General features: G+C 38.6%; 2 protein-coding genes across 10 annotated transcripts in view; one reads left to right on the forward strand and one right to left on the reverse strand.

Annotated features, from left to right (window-relative positions):
- Positions 1-22,549, reverse strand: part of TMEM266 (transmembrane protein 266) — a 46,172-nt gene that overhangs the window by 17,913 nt on the left and 5,710 nt on the right. For 2 of the 6 annotated variants that reach the window (XM_088148390.1, XM_088148392.1), the window contains 7 exons: positions 19,781-19,826; positions 18,279-18,479; positions 13,836-13,933; positions 10,599-10,787; positions 5,016-5,170; positions 2,506-2,579; positions 188-244 (listed from right to left, as the gene is read on the reverse strand). In XM_088148390.1, coding sequence (XP_088004516.1) covers positions 188-244; positions 2,506-2,579; positions 5,016-5,170; positions 10,599-10,787; positions 13,836-13,849 — 489 coding nt within the window. In that variant the 5' untranslated portion in view covers positions 13,850-13,933; positions 18,279-18,479; positions 19,781-19,826. Of the gene's footprint in view, positions 1-187; positions 245-2,505; positions 2,580-5,015; positions 5,171-10,598; positions 12,091-13,835; positions 13,934-17,817; positions 18,251-18,278; positions 18,480-19,780; positions 19,827-22,549 lie in introns of those variants that run through there. The other 4 variants (XM_088148391.1, XM_088148393.1, XM_088148394.1 and 1 more) reach the window with 3 other exon arrangements.
- Positions 15,377-22,549, forward strand: part of NRG4 (neuregulin 4) — a 41,685-nt gene continuing 34,512 nt past the window's right edge. For all 4 annotated transcript variants that reach the window (XM_025169271.2, XM_025169273.2, XM_025169272.2 and 1 more), the window contains exon 1: positions 15,377-15,462. The gene's annotated coding sequence lies outside the window, so the exon portion shown is untranslated. The remainder of the gene's footprint in view (positions 15,463-22,549) is intronic.

Consider the following 22,549-nt stretch of genomic DNA (forward strand, 5'->3'; position numbering starts at 1 on the left):
TGGACAATCCCTTTGGGATATGAAGTCAGCACTCCTACAAGTTATGGATTGGAGGGGAAGTTTTGTATGTGCAAGGGAAACCAGAATGAACTTGGTTGCTACAACAAGTAGCAGAAACCTGTGCAGTACACTCCAAGCTTTGGGCAAGAGGGACAGGTCATGAAAGATTACATTACTTTTGACTTACCTCTATTTTGTTTTCAATATAGTCCCATATACCAAGTACCACTATTCTCAAAATAGTCTAACGAAAGTGCATGTTGAAAAAAAAGGAGGGGGAGAGAAGAGAGGAAATTAGCATTTGTGTTTTACACATTCATTTAGAAAAATGCTGACATTTGGCATCAATTAGATATAAAGCTTATTCCGTTCTTCAAAAGATGCACTGCTTTCACCTGTCTCTTGCAACTGATACTCAGTGGTACCTCTTGCTCAGACATGATTTTTAGCTTCATGTACAAGAGCCAGTGTGGTATAAGGTGCGTGTTATCAGATTGGGGAGGAAAAAAGGAACACTGAAAACAGTAGATATAAGGGATCTACAATCTAGCTCCTTCACAGTAGATCAGAAAAAGCTTCTGATTTCAAATGACTTAAACAGCAGGAAATAAAATTGAAAGCAACAAATGTAAAGTCCTATATGCCAAACATTCTGGTTGAGGCAACAAGGGAGGGCCTTTTAAAAGAAACTAATAGGAAGACAATATTGCTCCGATGGTAGTAAAGTGAGTCAAAGAGACAACAGTAAAAGGAACGTGACTCAGATAAAGGTTCTTCAGTATCTGCCATTATGAACGCCTTTTTACAAGGGTGCAATAGTCAAGGGCTCTGAGTTCTCTGAAGTTTCATTTTCTTTTGGCTGAAAGACAGCTCAACACAGAAAATGCTTTTCCCAATCTTTAATTCGTTCCAGAAATACATGGAAGAAAATACATGCTGGTTGGGGCATTCTGGGAGTTGAAGTCCACACATCTTCAAGCTGCCAAGGTTGAGAAACACTGTTTTAGACCATCTGAGAACGCAAGTGTTTTTCTCAGGGCAGAAAAGCAGAGGATATACCCAATGCCTACAAAGGAAACTGGATCTGAATAATAATCAAATGCAATGGCAAACCCCTGTAAAATCTTTGTCATGGCACCTGATTATAAGAATATAATCTGCAAATTGATGGGGAGCAAAGGTGAAAATGAACTGTTTCAATAAAATGTATAAAGTTTTTGTTGACAATTTATTTCAGCACTTTGATAGGCTGTTGTCAGTGCCAGATTTCTGCAGCAATTGGCTGAGTAATCCCATAGGCAGATTTATTTTCGTCAGTCCAAAGTATTGGGAGTCCCTCAGCCATAAACCTCTTCTAGTGGAATCTTATGCATTCCCATCTGCTTGAGTTAGTCATAGCTGATAACTCTCATACTGGACGCTTCTTTTTTTAAAGTCTTGTGCATCCATTTAACAGACCGCTTTATGAAATGCATGTTGGTTGTGTTCAAACAATGTTGCCACCCCAGGGAAAGTACTTTCATGGATGTCCTGATCAAGCAGGGCATGGTCCAGTTACTGCAAAGTTGGTTGGAAGGCTTTCATGCCTTTTAAAAAAATTATTTAAATCTTTGGTGGAAATTAAAAAAAAAAAAAGATTTGGGATGCCCTAATCAGGGTCAGTGCTACTGTGGACAAAGTTGGGGGAGATCTCTTTTCCTCTTCCATTCTGGTCTCCTATGTGTCCACAGGGATGGGGAAGTAAAACAAGCAGACAGAAGGAATTCATGGACCAATCCTAATTTTGTTGGGCCACTCCAAGATTTCATCTCTGGGCTGGCAGCTGGAAGGAAGGACTAATGCTCTCATCCCCATTTGTACAATGTGGCTAATTAGGGATGAGCCTAAAACAATCCCAGGGCTAAAACTATCCATTTCTATCCCAACTGCTGATTGCGTTGGGTGCTAAGAGGACACACTAAGCCTGCCCACAGTTTAGTGAACACAGCTGCTAAGTCAATTTCATGCCTTATTTGAAGTTTGGCAAGAAAATATGTTTCTAATGAGGTATGAATCTGGCCATTTAGAAGCAGGCAATGAGAAATTAAACCCCTTAAGATACTGGCTCAGTATTTTGCACTTAAAGTCTCGTAGATAAAGCTTGCAAATACAATTTAACAGAACCCGGATAGTTCAAGCAATTTGGCATACATGGCTCCTGAGTGAAGAGATCTGATGTATTTTCATCTACCACGTGTACTGAATTTATTGCATTTTTCTAAGGCAAAACAAGTTCTAGGAAGTTTAGTATTAAAAAAAACCAACAACACAGGGCATTATAACTTATTTGCTACACATTTGAAATCATGGTAAGAACCCCTAAAAATATCCCCTTGGATTGTATTGGATCAATGCTCCAGCAACATTTTAGGGGAAGCTATCCTGTGGCACTATCAATATAAATAACAGAAGCCAAAAGCCAGTCATATTCCTTTTCCATACAGTTACAATTTATATTTCACTTACCTCTGAAAAGAAGATAGATAGGATAACTAGACTGATCCAGTGAATAACTCCAGCAAATTGTGATGCACTTGAAACTACAATTGAGGACCAAAAGCAAGTTACATATTACATGTATGTAATACAAAGGTCAAAGCAGAATGTTCAGTCTTAAAATGTATTTTAAAATTAAATGCCTGAGCTCGCTGTACTGATACATCACAGCCTGGTTGCATTGTGAAAGAAACTAAACTATGTGGTAAAAGTTCCAGTAGTATCATGAGGGATGGTATAAAGAAAAAACAGAAATCAAGACAGCAATTAGCAACGTTCTTATGAAGAAAAAGTCATTTGGAACCTGCGTAACTGTTCGATCAAAGAGGTACAAAATAGAATACACAGAATAAAAGCTGTTAGGCACATTACAGGCTCTTGGGACAGGATTTTTGGAGAGGTGAAGCATTGCTTTTTATTGACATAGAATTCTAATCAACAGATCAATCAGTCTTCAGAGTTTGCCAGCTGCCTTATAAAATTTTCCTTAGGACAGTTTAAAAACCAAACAAGTTAGAAATAATCAACAGAGTAATGCTCATGTATTATAATGGTTATTATATTTGTATCCTGCCTTTTCTCTGGGAATAAAGAGACATACTTCAGGATTTCTCTTTAGCTTATTCTTGGAAAGACAACCCTGTAAAATTGGCTATGCTGAAACACAACATTGGCCCATGGCTGAATGTACTGAATATGGATCTTCCCAGTCCAAGTCTACTACTTAACCACTATACTACTCCAATTAATATAAACAGGAGAGAATAAAATATAAGCAGTAGAATTCATTGCTTTATTTAAAATATTTTCTGCTTTCTTTTAGAAGGTAATAAAAATAGCCAATATGAAAATTTATCCTTAAGCCACATTTAGTTTAAACTCACGTATCAATTCCTAGATAAAACATCTGTGCATGGCAATACATTTGCTGTTCACATCTACTTCCACGGGGAGTTGTTTGACTAGTGGCAGAATGGTAGAAGGTCAAATGTCCCAGGTGATTAGAGACTACAGTTAACCACGGCCCGGCCCTGAAAATTGCGTTCCAAACCTAGCGAACCACCCTGAAAATAAGCAACTCAACAAACTGATGAAGAATGTTAGTCTTTGGGTGGGGCTCTCCAGCTTGAGAGTTTGAATATACTGTAGAATATACAACACCTTTCTAATACTGTAGCTAAATCAAGAAAGAAAATGCCATTGGAGGGATGGGGGAAGCACTGAGCCTGGATTTCTGGTAACTCCATTTTAAGAGATCAGAGAGCGAATGATAAACATGATTCAGCCTGGAGTGCAGCTGCCTGTCAGAGCAGACCCATTAGGTTAAATCAATGTTTCTCAACCTTGGCAACTTGAAGAAGCTTGCTGGCTGGGGAATCCTGGGAGTTGAAGTCCACACATCTTCAAGCTGCCAAGGTTGAGAAACACTGGGACACACAACCTGGCCTAGTAGGAGATAAACCTTATGTTCTCTAACTGTAGTTCTAAGCATTACCATGTAATTCCTGTACCATAAGTGATAACAGAAATCATCTAGGACAAATGAAGCTGAATAAGCAAGGCCTACAGAACCCTGAATATTCTTATTTTGGATTATGGTTCAAAGCAAAAAAAGTTTTTTAAGAAGGCAGTATTTGCTCCATACTAGTCCCTTCAACATAAGTCTGCCTGTTCTTTTATACACGCATTTCCAGAATCTTGTTTAGCACACACCTACTACCATAATGTGGGAATATGACAGCGACTGTTATCATGCAAACAAAATGTGAAGAAAACCATTCTGGCCATAAAAAAAATGACAAAATCAATACGACACAGACACAAAGAGGAATATATATAAGAGAGCCAGAACTGACAGTAGGAATTTCACTGAAACTAGCCCCAAACCAAGAAGGGTAAATCCATCAAACATTCAGTGTTGTTTCTTAAACTTTTCAAGTCCATGGAAAATTGAACATAATCATATATTTTTACACTGGGGAAAATAATAGCAGAGACACACACAAATTCTGAAACGCAAGGATGTAACAGCTATGTCTGCTGCTTTTTAAAAAATGGGGGAAAACAGAAGCAATATTCAAATAAAACACGTTTGAATAACAGTTTTTATTTCCCCTTACATGAAACCTCTGCGGGATGCATGAGGCTCCATGTGATGGCAGATTTCATCTATGTCTGGAAAAGGTTTGTTAAAAGAAAACTGGTACAACACGCAGCCTCTTTTGGTATTTGGTTAGGGTTGTGTGAGTGCTAAAAAACATCTTCTCCAAGACAGGCTGAAGGAAAAATAGTAAGGCTTTGATCAGTGCCCTTGAATATTCATCCAAAAGTCTTCTAGTGGTAAAGTTTAAGAAATAAGGCTTATATCCCATCTAGCCTATGCAAGCCCACTCACCTTCCTATAACCCATTCTACCTAAACATCCTGTGGTTTGTTCAAACATTTCAGGAAGAAAAAAACCGTAAAGGCCTGCTACTCACACTGGAGAAGCTTTATATCTATTAGGAGTTCCAGAGTCAGAAGAATCACCACCAACACTACACAGGCTACCAGGAAACTGTTGAGACTTGCACTGAGCAAAAATACCTGCCACACGGCCGCTCGCCTCCCGCAGCACGGCTTAAGCCAGTTAGATCTGAAGGAATAAAAACAGAGGGAGGAAGGAAGAAGAGGAAGACAGACAAGAAAAAGGTCGAGAGGTAAAGAACAGCAGGACAGAAGCAGCTGTGTTCTGTATGAGCAGAAGGTGTGTGGGGCATTTAAGATTCTGTTCTTATTCATTTGTTAAATTTATATCCTGCCTTTCCTTCTGAGGCAGGATATAAATTTAACCTGGGGATCTCCATTTCATCCCCATAACAGCAATCCTATATGGTTGGGCTGAGAGAATGTGACTAGGCAAGTCATCCGATGAGTTTCCATGGTTGGGGAAGGACATGGACCTCCTCCATCCTGGTCCTAGTCCAACACCCAAACCACTATACCACAATATCCTTATAAAACACATCTTTTATGGTACATATTTACTCCAACTATGTGCTCAGTGAACACACCATGCTCACTGCACGCGTGATGTAAGTACGAGTTGCATATTTTCCTTGTGACCAACAAGCACAGGGAATGCAGATTCAACTGCAATGGTTCCTTTTGTACAAAATGTGCAAGCAGCAAAGAGGAGCAATGCAGGCTCAGACCAAAGGCCCATCTAGACTCACATTCAGTTCATGCATTTGCCAGCTAGAAGGCTACGAGCAAGGTACAAGCTCAAGAGCCCACACCTAGTCACTCTGGCCAGCAGTGGGTACTGAAGGCATATGGCTTCCAAAGCTGGAATTATTAAATAATAACCATCACAACTGGTATCCATTAACAGCTTTATTCACCTGCACGAACCTGTTTAATTGCCCTTCAAAGTCAGTGGCCATCAGAAACATAATCTAGGACTCCTTTATATATGTTTTAAAATACAAAAGCATTTCCAGATCTAAATTAAGTAAGCTTCTTTGATGATTTGCAACACGCTTCTTTTATTCTACACTGTGTGTGCATGTACTGCAAAACCAGAATTTCCCATTTTAATTTTTTAGAGGATCAGGGATTGCACAGGCACAAAGCCCACAGAATTCTTCATACAACTTCAGCATCAAAACAAACAAGGAATGAAAACAACATTACCACTTCTTGGAATGCTACAGTTCCTTGCTTTGGCTGTTGCCATTATTCCTACCTTTTGACAATATCACGCTGCCTTATACTGGATCAAAACACTAAACCATTTTATCCAGCAGTGATGACCCTGATAAAAAGGCATTTACTGCAGAGAGGTCTTCCCCAACACTGGCGACCTGACAATTTAATTTGAGACACCAAGGACTAATTGAACATTGCATCCTTTCTGTATGCAAAGCATTCATTCTTCCTTGAAACCTCTGCCAATGTAACAAAGCATGTTCTTTCTCTATAGGACATAATGTTCTAGAGCAAATATCATTAAGACTTTACGTAGTGCAACAGAACAGAGAGCACCAAGCTCAGACCCCAGTTTACTAATAAACGTCCTAAGTAATTTCTCAAGACTTCAGCTGCCATCTGTCAAAAACCAGGGACTAATTGCAGATATGAAGGAGTTATAGTTATGTTACTTGCGGTACTTTCTAAAATCATGGCTAGTAGATGATTTACTTACATTTAAAAATAAATAGTTACATCCTTCTCCCAACATTATATCTAGACATTTGTACTTGCTTGATCTTTTTCTTTATTTGTCATTTCTAAATATTTATTCTAAATCTTTGACTTTTCTTTTAAAAATTCCCAGAATGGACAGTAGGTGGCAGAGATGCCTATATTTAAAGGGATTATGGAATATAAGGTTGTAATTTTAACTGGGACTCGTTAAAAAAAAAAAAAGTGGGGAGAAATACTGGAATTGGAATGGGTTTGAAACTACCACCAACAAAAAGATATAATTAAAGACCCAGGATCAATTAGAAAATCCCATTTTTAAAGTCTTCACTTACAGAATGTATATGTTTATCATTCTTTAGGGATGTAAGTAATATTAGTATATATTTAGTAAGTTACACCAATATCACCTAAAAACAGTGTATTATTATTATAACAACAAATATCTAAAAGGATCATAATCAAAGAACACTAGCCTCTTTCAAAAACATTGCCGGTTGCCAGAAAAGTGGTAGAAAGAGATGCCTGAATTTCACTTGGCAGATAGTAGAAATGGCTAGATAGAAGTTACAAAAAAGAAAGGTATTTCCTTTCCAGTTTTAAGGATACATAGATAGAAAGGCAGCAACTGGGTGACACACATTCTTAAACAAGCTGAACCTCTTCAGAGGAAAAGATCAAGCCATTTTCATCAGTAAAGGAGCATTCATTGAAATCAATAAAACTTTTGTGATTTTTTTTTAAGAGGCTGATGTGTGAGATTCCCAGTATAAATCTATTCATACATTTCTTTTTAAACTGAGAGATTTTAAAATATGCTGAGAGGGAAAGATCAGGAATGCCAATTTAAGAAGAAAGGAAAAATGTGCATCTTTCAACAGCATTCTCTGTGTACCAAGTCAGTATGTTACCAACTGACAATTTTTGTAATATACCACTGTTTAAGCAAATGCTCAACACTGAAAAAGAGTGGGAAAAGATTACCATAATTCTTTGGTAATGAGCCACTACAAACACTTCAACTCAAGCTGCTAACAGATGTCACAGTTTCCGCTTTCTTGACTTGGAAGAGGGGGAAGGGGGAGTTATGCTCCAAAATGCAGCACCATGGCATGTGAACGGACACGTAGTTTTGCTTGGCATGACTGCAGAATGCAAACCAGAAAAGTAGTGAGCAATTTAAAAGACAGATGTATCAGCCCTTAGGTCCGAAAACTAAAAAAATAATAAAATAAAATGTTTTTTAGAGACTAGGACTGGAGACCTAAAAGAATCCAAGAATTTTAAGATGATGACATCATGTTGTATCTATTAAGAGTAAATTACTATTTCAAATACACTGTAAATCCTGATTTAGCCAATATGGCCCCATCTACATAAGAAAGGAAGTAGTAAGCAGGTTTAGGGAAGCCTCGCAGTTTCTAGAAATAGAAGAAAAAAATTGAAGGATAAGAGGGAAACAGTCACAATCAGAGGTGGTTATATTTAGAGGGCACAGAAAGTTAACTGTTGGAAAGAGGAAACAAAAATGGGGCGGGGGTCGCGGTGGAATGGAACATCCTTCGAAAAGGTTATGTTTCCAAGAAGGCTGCAGAGGGTAATCTGACTTGTACTGTGCCTCATATTTTTATTCTCATAATCCCCCTTTGTGAAATGGGCTATGCGAGCAGTGACCTGTCTAGGATTACAAACTTGGTTTTGTAAATGGAAGACATGGGAAAAAGCTTCTTTCTTCAATGCATTTATTAGTTTCATTCTCAAGGGTTTTGAATAGTAAAACACAAACACTTTCACACATCCTCCCATCTTCTCTACCTTCCATGCAACAATCCATCCTGTTATCTCAATCCATTCACTGAACTACATTTGCAAGCTGCAGCTCTTTAAGCCAGAACAGGAAAGCTGCTATTTGTTATGCGTGGACAACTTTGCTAAAATTCACTTTGCCCCCAATTCTCCATTATGTCAAGATCATCCTAAATCTTATTTCTTCTAAGGCCCTTTTTAGAAGAACACTCCTCTATTTGTCTAGCTACAATTCCAGCCTAAAAGCATTTTATGAACCTAAAAGGTACATAGCCTAAAAGCATTTTATAACCCTTATTTCAAGACATAATATGATATGCATGAAAGAAAACAGCAATGGTTTTGGGAACCTCCTGTTTCTGACTGAAACATGGAACTGTAATTTATTATGAAACTGTCAAAGTCAGAAACTAAAGTCTTAGGTTCCACAAAAACAACTATAATCAAACCCCTTTCCCTGGTGATTAGTATCATAACTGTAAGAACTCTAAAAAGACAACATGACTGAATAACAGCAACAATGCACAGTCAAGGTCGCTTGAGGATGGGCTCAGATATCTGAACAATGATTTAATAATAGCAAAAAAAGTTCCCTGTCTGTGCATTAAATTATTGACATAATAAAAAAAAGTGTGGGAGAAACCAGGAGGAAATTGGAGGTAGGAGGTGAAATGGATTGTAAGCTCAGTTCTGAATATGATGAAAATATTGGTGTAAGCACATACTTTAAAGCAATTTGTTTCTTACCTCTCTAAACCACTATTTTGCAGTATGGGGACATTGGGTTTTTAATTAAACGAAAGAGAGAGATACCACCCTGCGGAACTGTTCTGTCTTCAAGACAAAATTCTAACACCACAGCCAGTACTGCAATTTTCTATGCAAATGGAGCTGCAAGTCAGGAACACATGCTCCAGTTGTACTAAACAAGCAAAACTCTAAAAAACAGGACAGCAGTTTCCGCTGAAGTGACCAATTATAAGTCCCAACGCATCTTAAGACTTCAGGATACTTTGGTCCTGGGGAGCCATCAGCAATTCCAGGTACTGGCCCTTATTCCTCCACACATGGGCATAAACCCAACTTTCAAAAAAGATCCTTTCTGCCACAGGATCTCCAAACAGGATGAAGATTTACCCACATGTATGAACAAATTAATGCAGCTGTTCTCAGAAGGGAAGGCCTTAATAGAACTGACTAATGTGCCAAAGTGCTAGAAATGGAAATTGGGCCTAATTCAAATACACCACTGTTAATATAGGTAGGACTGATGTGGAGATGAGACAGTGAGGGACAGATGAAAATTACCGGACACTAAAAGGGTATCTTCGTAGGTCTAATGTTACATAACTTTACAAACACTTGTAGGGTATAACAACAGGGTATACTGGTCCTACAGAAGACTTGATTGCCAGTCAGAGTAATGGTCTAACTAGCTGCATGCATTTGTTCTCACTGGGAATAGCCAAATGCTATTTATTCTAGCAGATGGGGCTCCTACATGCAAAATCTGAAAGGCTTGTAAGGTAGGCTCATCAAGCATCTATGCTAAGGTCTTTTAAGCATCCAGCAAGCACTACCTTTCCTCCCCTGTTCATTTCTTTGGCATTTTTTTGTAACATGCTTTATCTTTGTCAACTGTTCTACTGTTCTTTTGTTGCTGTAAGATCTTTGGGCATTTTAAATTAAGTATTTTTGTGGTTTTATAAATATACAAATGAGTTCTTTCATTGGTTCATACCATACCGTCAGATGACTATGCACCATGTATTTACCTGTGCCCTTTTAGGACCAATTTTATTAACATTAAAAAATATCTAATATTAGCAGTTGCTCTGTCTGCTTGAAGTAGGAACAGAAGCACTGCTTCAAAGAGTTTTGAGAGCTACCAAGGAGACAGGCTCACTTGAGAGCCACAAGAGAGGTCCTAGAAACTTCTGAGCGGCTTCAAAAGTAACCAGTTGTATTGTAATTACATTATTTTACTGTTGTTCTGCAACTACATTACAAACCATCTTGATCTTATGGGGAAGATGAGAGAGAAATGTTTAAATAAGTAAATACGTGCTTACCCTTCTCTTTGGTACTCCTCATCCAAATTTGACAAGAGCTGGGAACCTGCTACAGATAGATCTAGCGCAGCCAGGGGTAAATCCCGATATGCAAAATTTACAAGCTGTACAGGTGCTACGCTTCTGGTCTCTTCTTCTATGTGTTGTGAAATTATTTCCACTTCTGAAACTCCACCTTCTATAGGAGGCCTAATGAAGGCATCAATGAAAAGCAAAACAGAATCAGCCCCAAATGGCACACTCCTGTTCAAAGCAGCGCTTTGTAGACGTTTTCATAAAATATAAACATGTACAAGTACCAGCGGTAAAAGTGCATCGTTATAAACAAAGCTAACAACTTAACTAAACATAGGTAGACTGGTACCTGATCCAATAATTATATATGGGATAGCAATGTTTATCTAAGGCAGTGTTCATCAACCTTGGCCACTTTAAGATGTGTGGACTTCAACTTGGCTGGGTGGGGAATTCTGGGAGTTGAAGTCCACATATCTTAAAGTGGCCAAGGTTGAGAAACCCTGATTTAAGGTGTGAGAGAGAGTCTTCTGCTTAAAAATGCTCCTATGACTGAACACGGAGGATATCAACGTGTCAATGTCCCTAGTTGTATCTCAAAGGCTTGGTGCCAGAAGACCAATTTACAGATTGTTATGGTTCATGGAACACTTCTGGAGTAAGTTATATTTTGTGTTCTGTTTGATTGTAATATTAATTGATTCACAGGGTCATGCTTCTAGCCATTAGATATCCTCAGAATCAGTTTCATGCCAACACATTCCTGCAGATTCTTTTATATTCAACCCAATGAATGGAAAAAGCTGAGAGATAAACATATACTTAAGAATGGACGGAGATTCCCGTTTGACTCATGGCAGGTTACAGTTATCAATCTCTTTACCAAAAGCCAGATTAAAAGCAAACTGGGAAGTGAATGATGACTGGATCACCAAGAGACTTTCTCATTGCTTCCAAGCAGCTATTACAGTGGGGCTGCAGGAGGAAGGGAAACCAAAGGAACTCAAAATAACCCCACCTTGAGTCTGTTTGGTATCAACTCTGGCAGGTTTTCAAGATGCTGTTATTATACCCTACCACAATAAAGTGGAGCTCCAGGAGTCCTCTTTTCTGACCTGGCCTACCTTGAAGGGCCCCAGGAAAGCAGTGTGTGTGAGAAAGAGATTCAAGATAACTCCACTTTGATTCTGTATGGGATAAGAGGGGGCAGAGGGAAACCCTGGCAGTCTTTCAGGCTTCTGTTATTATACCCTATGTCAATAGTGGCATTCAGGTGATCCAGGTGCTGTTTCCTGACCTGGCTTTCCTCAAAGGGCTGACAAGTAAATAATGCAATCTTGGAGAAATGATGAAGGAAAACAGGATCACCCCACCTCAATGGCTGCCTTTAAGAATGTCAAAAAGTCCAAACCGGATCTCCCTCCTGCCATCATCTGCTCTCAGTAATACAGGATAATGAGTTAATAACATCATGAGACTGGAACAAACCAGGTAAGGTAAACAGAAAAAAAAAAAAAACAGCTTCACATTCAACTTCTTTTTGATGAGCTGGCTGCAGACATTGCACTGATTTCTCTCTCAAGAAAGTGTTTAAAATCCTCTCGTGAATTAAATGGGCTGGATAATCAACTGGATAATTACAGAAGACACTCTATTCCAGGGGGCAAATTATGCAAGAATATTTGCCCCAAACAAAACATCTGGTTTTTTGTACAAACATGAGGATTTGAAAAAGGGAACAGCAAAGCTTATTATATCCTCTTGTTTCTAGATAACAAAAGAAAAAGAGTAGCACCTGGTGTACTTGAGAAGAACACATTAGAACAGAGCCAGACAGCCAGGCCATCCAACTACTTTTGATTACCATCAACCCCAGTTAGCATGAGCAACAGTTAGGGATTATATGGACTGTAGTTCAAACATCTGAAGGACATCAGGTTATTTAAAGTACATGTGATGGATACAGATGTCTGAATGTTTCAAAATAATATACCTATAGAATGGAACCCAAAGCTAAACAAAGCACATTATGCTTGAACCCAACCACAATCCACTGAACTTTATTCTAAAGTCTATAGGTCCATGCACACATATAAATATGATGCCAAGAGGCTTATGGGAACTTAACTGGTATTTTGCATTTTACTACTGAGCAGCTAGTTCCATGGTAGCAATTGTTATAATCCTAAGAAAATGTTTAAAAGTCAGATGGCCATTACACATTTTGTCTATAACATGCAAAACTTCCTTTTATCTATTATTTAAACTACATTTCCAGTTCTGCAGACATTCAAAATGAAGGAGAAAGGGAAAAAATTGGTGTGATTTATATGAAATTGGATCCATTGGTAACTAGAAGGTTTTGGGATGCTGGTCTCTCAGATTCATTATATCAGCCTTCCTGCTAGTACAGGATGGCTGTGTAAAGATCTGCAATTTTTTTGGGGGGGGGGGAGGCGTTGACTCCTGGCAACTGCCTGGACTAATCCCTGCAGTTTTCTTTGCAAGTTTTTTTCAGAAAGTGGTTTGCCATTGCCTCCTTCCTAGGGCTGAGAAAGAGTGACTGGCCCAAGATCACCCAGTTGGTTTTGTGCCTAAGGCGGGACTAGAACTCACGGTTTCCTGGCTTCTAGCCCAGTACCTTAACCACTACACCAACTTTACCTCTGTCTATATAATGATTAAAACCAGTCCATGCAGGCATGTTTTGCCCTGTTGCTAGCAAAGCCTGGAATTTAGGCTAGGAGAACAGACTTTCTGAATAACTGCTTTGGAAAAACAGCATTTGACCATTAGTTGTTAATGATATTAAACAGAATGTATTAGAATATGGCCATGTTCAACACCTGTTTGGTCATTTTAGAAATGAAATCCTTCCAGACTGGCACCACCTGGATGGGGCAGAGAAACAACAAAAAATGGTAACAGCATGAGAACCCTCCTTTTTCAATAGAAAGGAGAAGTTTCAAGGAACTGAGATAGAAAGAAGAGGTCATGTTTGTTTTTTGTTTAAAAGAAAGCTCTATATGAGATGAAAGGTAGGGAGGAAGTGGGGAGGTTTTAGAGGCTATACATACAACTGAAAGTTTTCTAATACAGCAATCTCCGTCTTTCCTGAGCAAGAGAGAATTGATCCATTGTTGGATGCCTTCTCATATCAAACACAACAACACTTTATAGAAAAGCAAATTCAGAAATTCTTATTCAAACATTAGTACTCACTGGGGATTGGTCATGTTGAAAGATGAAACCAAGGCAGCACCTGTCTAGCTATTCCCAGCTCCTCAGTCATGAATAGGTTGCATTAGAAGGGGAAATTTCTTTAAAAAAAGAAAACACGAAATAAAATATGTGACTTAGTGGCAAAACCTCATTATATATGTAAGGCATAAATGCAAACACAAGCACTAAAGCGTCTAACAATACTTAGGAATTGTTTTAACAAATAAGCAGGTTAGATATATTTTAAAAGAAGGTAAAACAAGGTATTCAGCTTGCCAAGTCCAAGCGAGAGTCCATTTTTGTGGGGAATTTTTAATTCTTTCTTTCTTTCAGCTTCTGGGAGTGGACATTTAGGATGAACAGGCCCATATGTGGACACGGAAATACAGAGGAGGAGTGACCTGGTATTTGCTTCTGATCTGCCTACATCAGCAAAGACTGAATTAATCTTTCTTCCTGTTCAGAATACTGTGGGACATTGTAGGTCCTCTAAGCGAACCATTTATCATTTTTCTCCCAAGGGACTGCTTCCCATGAAACGGGGAGAAGAAACTGTTCCTTTTCAGGACAAGAGCTTCAGAAGCCTTAGCCAAAAATCTCTGCTTACTAAAACTAAGTTTGTAAGGTTGCTTTCCAAATTCTAGCACCTAGTTATTATGCATCAAGGAGAATACCTGAACATTTCAAGTGGAACATGTGCTTCAATACATCAAACAACAGTCCACCCAAGAATGAGGCACAAGTAAATGAAACCAACGTGTGAAGACTCTTCTAATAGTAATGCTGAAGATGGGCCACATAATCAATAAATAGGCAAACCCAGTTTACTCAAGTAAATATGTTTAAATTAAGACAACAGGTTGGGTTTACAGCTCAAACAAGAAGGAACTAATGCCGGATCTATTCTTATGCTCTGCAGCTGCTCTTACATGTAAAGAGACTGCACTGTCATTCCAGATACACCCATCATCTGCCACGGAGAGTGAAGGAGAGAAGATGAATACTAAAGATTGTTTTACAAATCAAACACACCCAGTGATAGCAGGAAGAGCACAGAACCCAAATGTCCTTAAATGAAAGGGCACGGATTACTGGCAAAGAAAGAAAACCAGAAAAATAGGGGGAAATGAACAGGAAGGAGCGACAAGGGAGTAAAGGTTCTCGGTATTCAAAAAGAACATTCTTAAGGATGGAAAATATGCTACAGCTGCAATCTACAGGTTGATCAAAGGGTTTTAAGATTAAGGTGCTTTTGCTATATAGTGAGAGGGGGAGGAAGTTCATAACGGAAAGTGATGGAGATGTGACTACCAAAAGCAAGTGGTTTTGATCCTGCTGCCCTTATCTTTTGTTTGCACTCCAACGGGGTGTTGCACAGGCAATGCTGGGAAACACAGCTCCCTCCCTGCCCGTGGAAAGGGGAGGGCCATAGTACAGGAGCCACCATGAGACCGTGCCTGAAAAAAGAAGCGAAGCAGCGAATATTCTGTCCTGTGAAGTCTTTTTACCACATGTCCCAGTCCGTCTTTAGACGGGCAAGAATGCTCTGACCTCCTGAACGCTTCATCAGCATTCATCATCTCTACTTTGGAAAGGACACAGGAAGAGGTTTTATGAACTGCTCAGCGTGAGTACAAATGATCTCTGAATTATTACAAACTTATTTCATTTCTGGAAGTACTGGAAGATGTGCAGCTTTCAGGGGAGTGCGGCTGTGAGCTTGGTGTGATTCTTCATTCTTCCTTGAAATGGGACTGGCTTTTAAAAAGTGGAGAGCCAAAACAAGAGGCAAGTCTTTTTCTCTAGAAGTTCTTTCTTTGTGTGCCTTGTAGGTTTTGTGGCCAAACTTACCACAGAGAATATCCATAGAAATCCTGTGATTTTGATTTGTACTGAACACATGCTTTATTTGGAGTCATAACTGGGGTGGGTAGTTATAATTATTCAGAGGAGGCACATTTGTTCTGTGATGCAACTATGGTGGTAACTGTACACAGTCCAGCCGAAATGTAAACATTATCAACTTTTTTTGTAAAGAACTTTGGAACATTACAATAGTCCGGATGTGCTTGCCAGTTCATAAGAGGGATTTCAAAATACACCTCTGTACCCTGCTAGTAACAGAATGCAAGAAGAATGTGGATGATACAGTTTTCTGTTGCTAAGCAAAGTTCTCGGTAAGTTAGGAGCAGACAGCAGATCTTTTATGCTTAGATGTTCATTCGCATCCCTGAAATAATATTTTGAAGTTGTTTGTGGTGCTTCTAAAAGCTTGTATTTTAATTTAATCAGCATAGCAACAAACTGATTCGGTTAAAAGAGCCTAGCCATATTTTACGGAGGGCACAAAAAACTTAGGAGAAACTTTCTTAGACAAAATGTCATCTCATTCAAAGGGTCCTCTATCACCTCTGACACGACACAAGCAACAAATAGAACAATTACAAGACAAACAAACAAAAAAATCTAATTTGTATTCCTCTGATCTTGGCTGGAAATCTATGATTTGCAAGGGCTCCAGGAATGTTGTTTTATTTGTTAAACAGTGTTGTAATGCGGTTTAAGCGGGAGAGCCACTGAAGAGGATTTGCAAACTTACTGGGGAAACTTTGACTCTCCAAGATGTCACTGAGCTATAATTACCAAAATTCTTTGCCACTATGCATGTTTCTTAGGCTGCTAGAAGTTGCAGACCGTCAACATCTGGAGGAGCACAGCTTCCTTCTCCTCCTTGTTCTTTGTGTTCACCTGTTGTGTGTCTGTATATCTTCAACTGCCAACTGAACAGCAATGGAGGAGCTTACACTCTGTAAAAGTTGGCTGTTTCAACAGGAATTCTTTGCCCCTTTCTTACTGAGTTTTTCTTTTTACAATCATTTAGCTTTTCTTTGATTTGAGGTGTTTAGCCTTCTAATTACTTTTCTTTAGTTCCAGGTTATATTACTCACTCAAGTTAATGTACTTTTCTGTATTATTTTTTATACATTATGTGCAAATTTGAGCATCCTGCTAAAGCAGAAAGAAATCTAATAAATAATCAATTTCATTATATGTTTAAATTAGTTAAATGTATAAGGTCTCTTTCTGGCTAACACTTCAAGTAGGGTATCATTAATAATAAAGAGGAGATAACAAAGATCATCAATATTCTTAACCAATTGTAGAAATATCAAGTTGTTGCACTGAAAATAAAAAGGAGACTATAAGACCATTTTAATTCTTTACTTTGCTTGTATAATCTGTAGATAAAGCATCCAACTCAAAAGGATTTCTGGCTAATGTGACTGTGTAGCTCAGGGATATTTGAAACATTAATGTAAGGATGGGTCCTGCATTTCTGCCAGAGGTGATTCAAAAGGCATTACATTTCTGGGGGCAGGGAAAGCAATATGACAAGCATGCTATCTGGGGCTGCAATCATCTCTGGGAAATATATAAACTACATTTTCAGACACCTCACGTGTCACAGAAAAGATGCAGTTGACCTGCAGTGCAGGTCTAAGAGCCTATATGCTATAAGGCAGGGTTCCTTCTGGCTGGGGAATTCTGGGAGTTGAAGTCCACACATTTTCAAGTCGCCAAGGTTGAGGAACCCTGCTATAAGGTATGAAATTGATGTAGTTAAACTGCTTCCGCAGGGTTTGTGTTCAGACATGGTGTTTGGTGAACCAGGCTTTATGGCTTGGTAAGCTGTCCAAATTTCAATTCAATTTTAGTTTATCACAATTAAGCAAACCAAACCAAGATGGGTGAACCTTAACATGATAGGTGAACCGGGCCATAGTTAAACTTTGCAAAAAAAAAAAAAAAAAAAAAAAAAAGTCACCACTTACTCTACTGAAGCATGCTGGATAAAAAGCATAATGGGACCAGCAACTCTTACTGCTTTGCTACTTCTGACTCGCAGTTTAGCAAGGTAAAAGAAATTTTGGAGGGTATTAGAAACTGCCTTACACCAGGACAGACTATTTGTCTACCTCACCAATACAGAAGAGAAAGAGCTTTCTAGCAGAAGTCTCTCCCACTAGCTGCTTCTGGAGTTGCCAGAGATCGTGTTTGGGATAGACTGCATACAAAGCATAGGGTCTCCCATTCTCTCTCTTCTTTTGTAAATCACCCTGGGATAAATGATAAAATGTGTTATATGCACTCCTTAAATAAAACTGAATAAATACAGAATTTTCTTTAGAGTGGCTAAAAGAAAAGAACATTATAAGATGGGATTTTAGTTCTTGGAGGCACCTGCAATCTTAAGAGCTTTCAAGGTATCAAACAAATGGTTAAATGACTGTTAAACATGAGAAATTAAGACTTGTTCCATGAGTCCATGCTCTGATATTTGGAAAATACAGTATCACCACGTAGAATGTTCAACAGAAACAAAACCTAATATTTTTTGGCCCCAGTAAATTCAATCCCATTAAAGCACATTAATTTCCATACCTTTCCACCATTGTGACACCCTTGGCTTCAGGCGTCTCATCTAATGCTGCAGAAAGTTTCCATTAGTCATAGGATACCTCTACCACCTACTGAACTACAGTAGAATATTTTTGATGTCCATTTTGCCTTGGTAAAGTACCGCGCTGCTCTTAATTTACTAGGTGAGTACCTTTCCAGTATTATACAATGTTTGGCTTATACCTAAAAGCAGAACAGAAAATACTATTAGGATAGAAAATATCATACATGTTTTGTAAAACATTCATAGAAATTATGGTATAAATTTTAACTGCTTCCCCATAATGAAACATTCTCTGGCTATGGAAAATATATGGTTTGGGCCAAAATTGACCTGGAAACCTTATCTCATTCATCTTTTTGATTTTTGCTTAAAAATCTGCTTCTGGAGAGATGAATTTAAGGTTTATATGTATATACTGTATATACTTGATATAGCCTTGTTCCTTTCCTGTGCCAAATTCCCCCACCAATACCACACACACACACATACACACAACAGCCATTAAAACAATTATTTTGATATGATTAATTCCTAGTACGGGCCACCTTTTTTAAGAAAGGGTTCTCTTCTGACTTGAGTTCATGTGGTAGCTTTCATTTTCAAAGGAGATTTTATCATGCAGGAGCCATCAAATACAGCTTCCTTAACATGCGCACTGAATTAATACAATCCCAACCAACATTCTACATATATACATCCTATTCACTTCTGATGTAACATTATACAGACTGCAGGAAAAAAAGTAACAAATAGTATGCCAAACAAATTAAAGGCATGAAATAAGAAAAATTTTAAAAACACAGCTAAAACTAGTTAACACTGACACCGTTCACTACATCTCTCTGTATCATACTATCCTTGCAAATTATCCATTTCCATCATATTGATACACTGCTTCATACACTGTTTTCAAGGAATAAATCCATAGCTTTTGTGTCCAAACTGGCCGATACTATCCTTACTGTTAGTAGAAGTTGCATATGATACAGGCAGCCTAGCCTATATCTTCTCACTTAAACATATTTATTTTATTTATTTATTTTATTTAACTTGTCCCCGCCCATCTCCCCACAATGGGGGACTCTGGGCGGCTTACAACACACTAAAAACATGAATACAATTAAAAGTTATAAAAACCAAGCATTAAAAAATAAAAAAGCTAAAAAATCCAAGAGGCCGATGGGGGCCACACCATTATTATGAGAAAGACAACATTCTAACATTTTATATTCAGAGAAGGTTTGTTCCATGTACTTTTCTTGAACATGGAAATCAGCCTTACCTATATGGTACTCTCCCACCCCACACCTGGCCAGTGTAACCTTTCATTACCGCAACCAGCAGTAGTCTGACCTATTTAGAGGGCCCCAGATTGTAGAATGCTCATGTAGGTAATTTCTGAAATAAATTGTTCCAGGATAAGGTTAGACTGTCTCTTCAAAGATTTAATTCAGAGAGCCTAAGAAGTACTGAGGATCACCTGGGTGGGAAGAAATGCCATAAGGAGAAGTCAGTAGGCCAAGGTCCTGAAAGAAAAAAAAAGATTCCATTATTAACTTGGCCTGATTTTTGGGTTATAACTAAGCTTCAGTATTACAGTACTCCTTTCTTCCTTCCCAAAACAATCACACCAAGGAAGTCAAACCAAATCATAGGAAGCAAAAAGTTTGCATAAAAAGCCACCCTGCTGAAAAGGAAATAGGCTGGCAGGGAGAAGTATCTAGTTTCCATCATTTGTCATTAACACTATGGGCACCCTTCCAGAAAGGATGTGTTTAATTTGTATGAATTTATAGCTCAAATGTGTCTCTTAGAAATCAATTCCATAACAGAGTATGGCCATCCTATTAACGTGACACCTAACCATCTTCTCTCCAACACAACTCATTCTGTAGTTTAAACCTTAATGACAAATATTCTTGGTGTTTAAGGCTGGGGATTTGCAAACAGCTACAGTTGCTTCTCCTGGTGTCACATATGGTATGGCACTTGCCAGGCTAGACTGAATGATTAATCAAAATGTGGGAACCCTTCCCTTGCCTTGTGCTTTGGAAGGTCTCAGTGCCCTACTACACAAAAAAAGAAATACAACTCTGCTCTGACTTCAGGTTAACGTGAATCCCGAAACGCAAGGTTTGCCTTTGTTAGACAGTATACCAGTGATGAAATAGAACCCTGCAGGTCTCCTCCAACACTGTTGATATTCAATTAAAAGAACATTTGAGATAAAATAGAGACATTTGGATTTCAGAATGTCAGCTAAAAAGGAGAAAGTATCAAATGGCCTACCAGCATCTTCTTTTTCACAGAGACACACGCACACACATACACATATCACAGGTCTCCAGTCAGAATGAGAACAACAATCTCCCTCTTGGCTTCCTTGAAACTTACAAAAAGATTCTCATGTGCAGCTTCATGTATCATCATACATTCTAGGCTATATCTATTTATATTGTTACGTGACTTTCTTACTACAAGGTTTCCAAAAGAGCCTTTAGTAAGATGAAATTACAATACAAACTTTAAAATAATGTATAGCAAATAAACAAAGTCAGAAATATCCATTTAAAAAATCAAGTACTAATGAAATCACTGTTGACAGGGAAAATAGCCCTTAAAAAGATCACCCAATAAAAATAGGGAAGACTCATCGCAATTCTATATGGAAAAGCATGCAGTTTAAGGGAACCCTCCACTGAAAACGCCTTTTTTCAAGCATCATGCAGCTGAAGGAACCTGGAGAAGTGCCTGTGAAGCAGATCTCAAAGAATAAAGTTCAAATGAAAGGCAAAGTAAACTGAAGGCATAAATGTAGAGAGAGAGAAATAAAATGTACTAAGTACACAAAAATGATATCTAAATATCAGGATTACATCAACCACAATATCAATACCGCATAGTTCAATTGTGGAATTTGCTACCCTTTAATGTAGGAATGCCAAATGCTTGCGCAACTTTAAAAGGGAACATATTCATGGACAATAATTAAATGCAGGGGCTCGTTTTGAGATTCTGTCCTTAACCTGTTCCTTTTGTTTTCTGTGGGTCTGCTGCTGCAAATACTGGGACTCCACAAATCATCTGAAATCTCATTTTTCTTGGTACATTTGGCCGCCTTAATTTTTCTTTCGATAAACAGCTCAGATTGCAAATCACTTTCCTTGGTAAGGCTGGTATAAATGACATTTGGGAAGCGCATTTATTTATTTATTTTATTTCTATAGCCACCCATCTCAACCAAGTGACTCTGGGCAGTGAACAATTCTAAAATAAAAGCAATGAAAAACAATACAAAAAATAGACATATACAGCAGCTGAGAAAATTATTGTGATAATTATCACTATAGCCAAGAGACAGGGCCCTTAACACCTTCGGGGCCCCAGGCCCGAGCACATAGCCAGGTCTTCATGGCCTTACGAAAGGCTAACAGGGTTGGAGCCATCCTAATTTCTGGAGGGAGGATGTTCCAAAGAGCAAGGGCTACAGCACAGAAGGCACGTCTTGTGGTCCTTGCCAGCCGACATTCCTTGGCTGACGGGACCCGCAGCATGCCCAACCTGCTGGATTGGATTGGACGGGTAGAAATTATTGGGAAAAGATGGTCCCTCAAGTAATCCGGTTCCAAGTCATGCAGGGCTTTAAAGGTGACAACCAGCACCTTGACTTGCACCCAGAAGCACACTGGCAACCAATGCAGCTCATGCAGTAGTGGTGTTATATGTGTCGCATATCTGACACCATTTACTACCTACGCAGCTGCATTCTGAACCAGTTGAAGCTTCCAAATGCTCTTCAAGGGCAGCCCCATGTAGAGCGCATTGCAGTAGTCCAAGTGAGAGGTCACGAGGGTATGGGTGACTGTGAGCAGAGCCTCCCCATCCAGGAATGGACGCAACTGGTGCACCACCCAGTTTTGCTTTTCTATTTCTGCAAGCAAAACTTAATGCTTGAAATTAAGCTATTGATTTCCAGCATAGCTTGGGCACATGGAATAGGCATTGCTAATTGGGGCATGATGAAGTTTTCACAACTTAAGCTGTGAAAACTTGATCATGCCCCAATTAGCAAAGCCTAACTGGAGTTAATTGACTCATTAGTTATTTGGGTAATGTGTAATGAATGGCAATGAAACTGGCCAAAATAGTTTTTCAACGCATAAAAAGAATCAATAAACACATACACATATGCACACCAAAGACAGAGTTGTTATTCTTTTCAAAGATATAGAAAATATGAAAGGAATAT

The sequence above is a fragment of the Python bivittatus genome, unplaced genomic scaffold (assembly GCF_059951505.1).
Source record: "Python bivittatus isolate LINGU-HERP-01145 unplaced genomic scaffold, Pbiv_v1 ctg000530_np1212, whole genome shotgun sequence".
NCBI lineage: Eukaryota > Metazoa > Chordata > Lepidosauria > Squamata > Pythonidae > Python > Python bivittatus.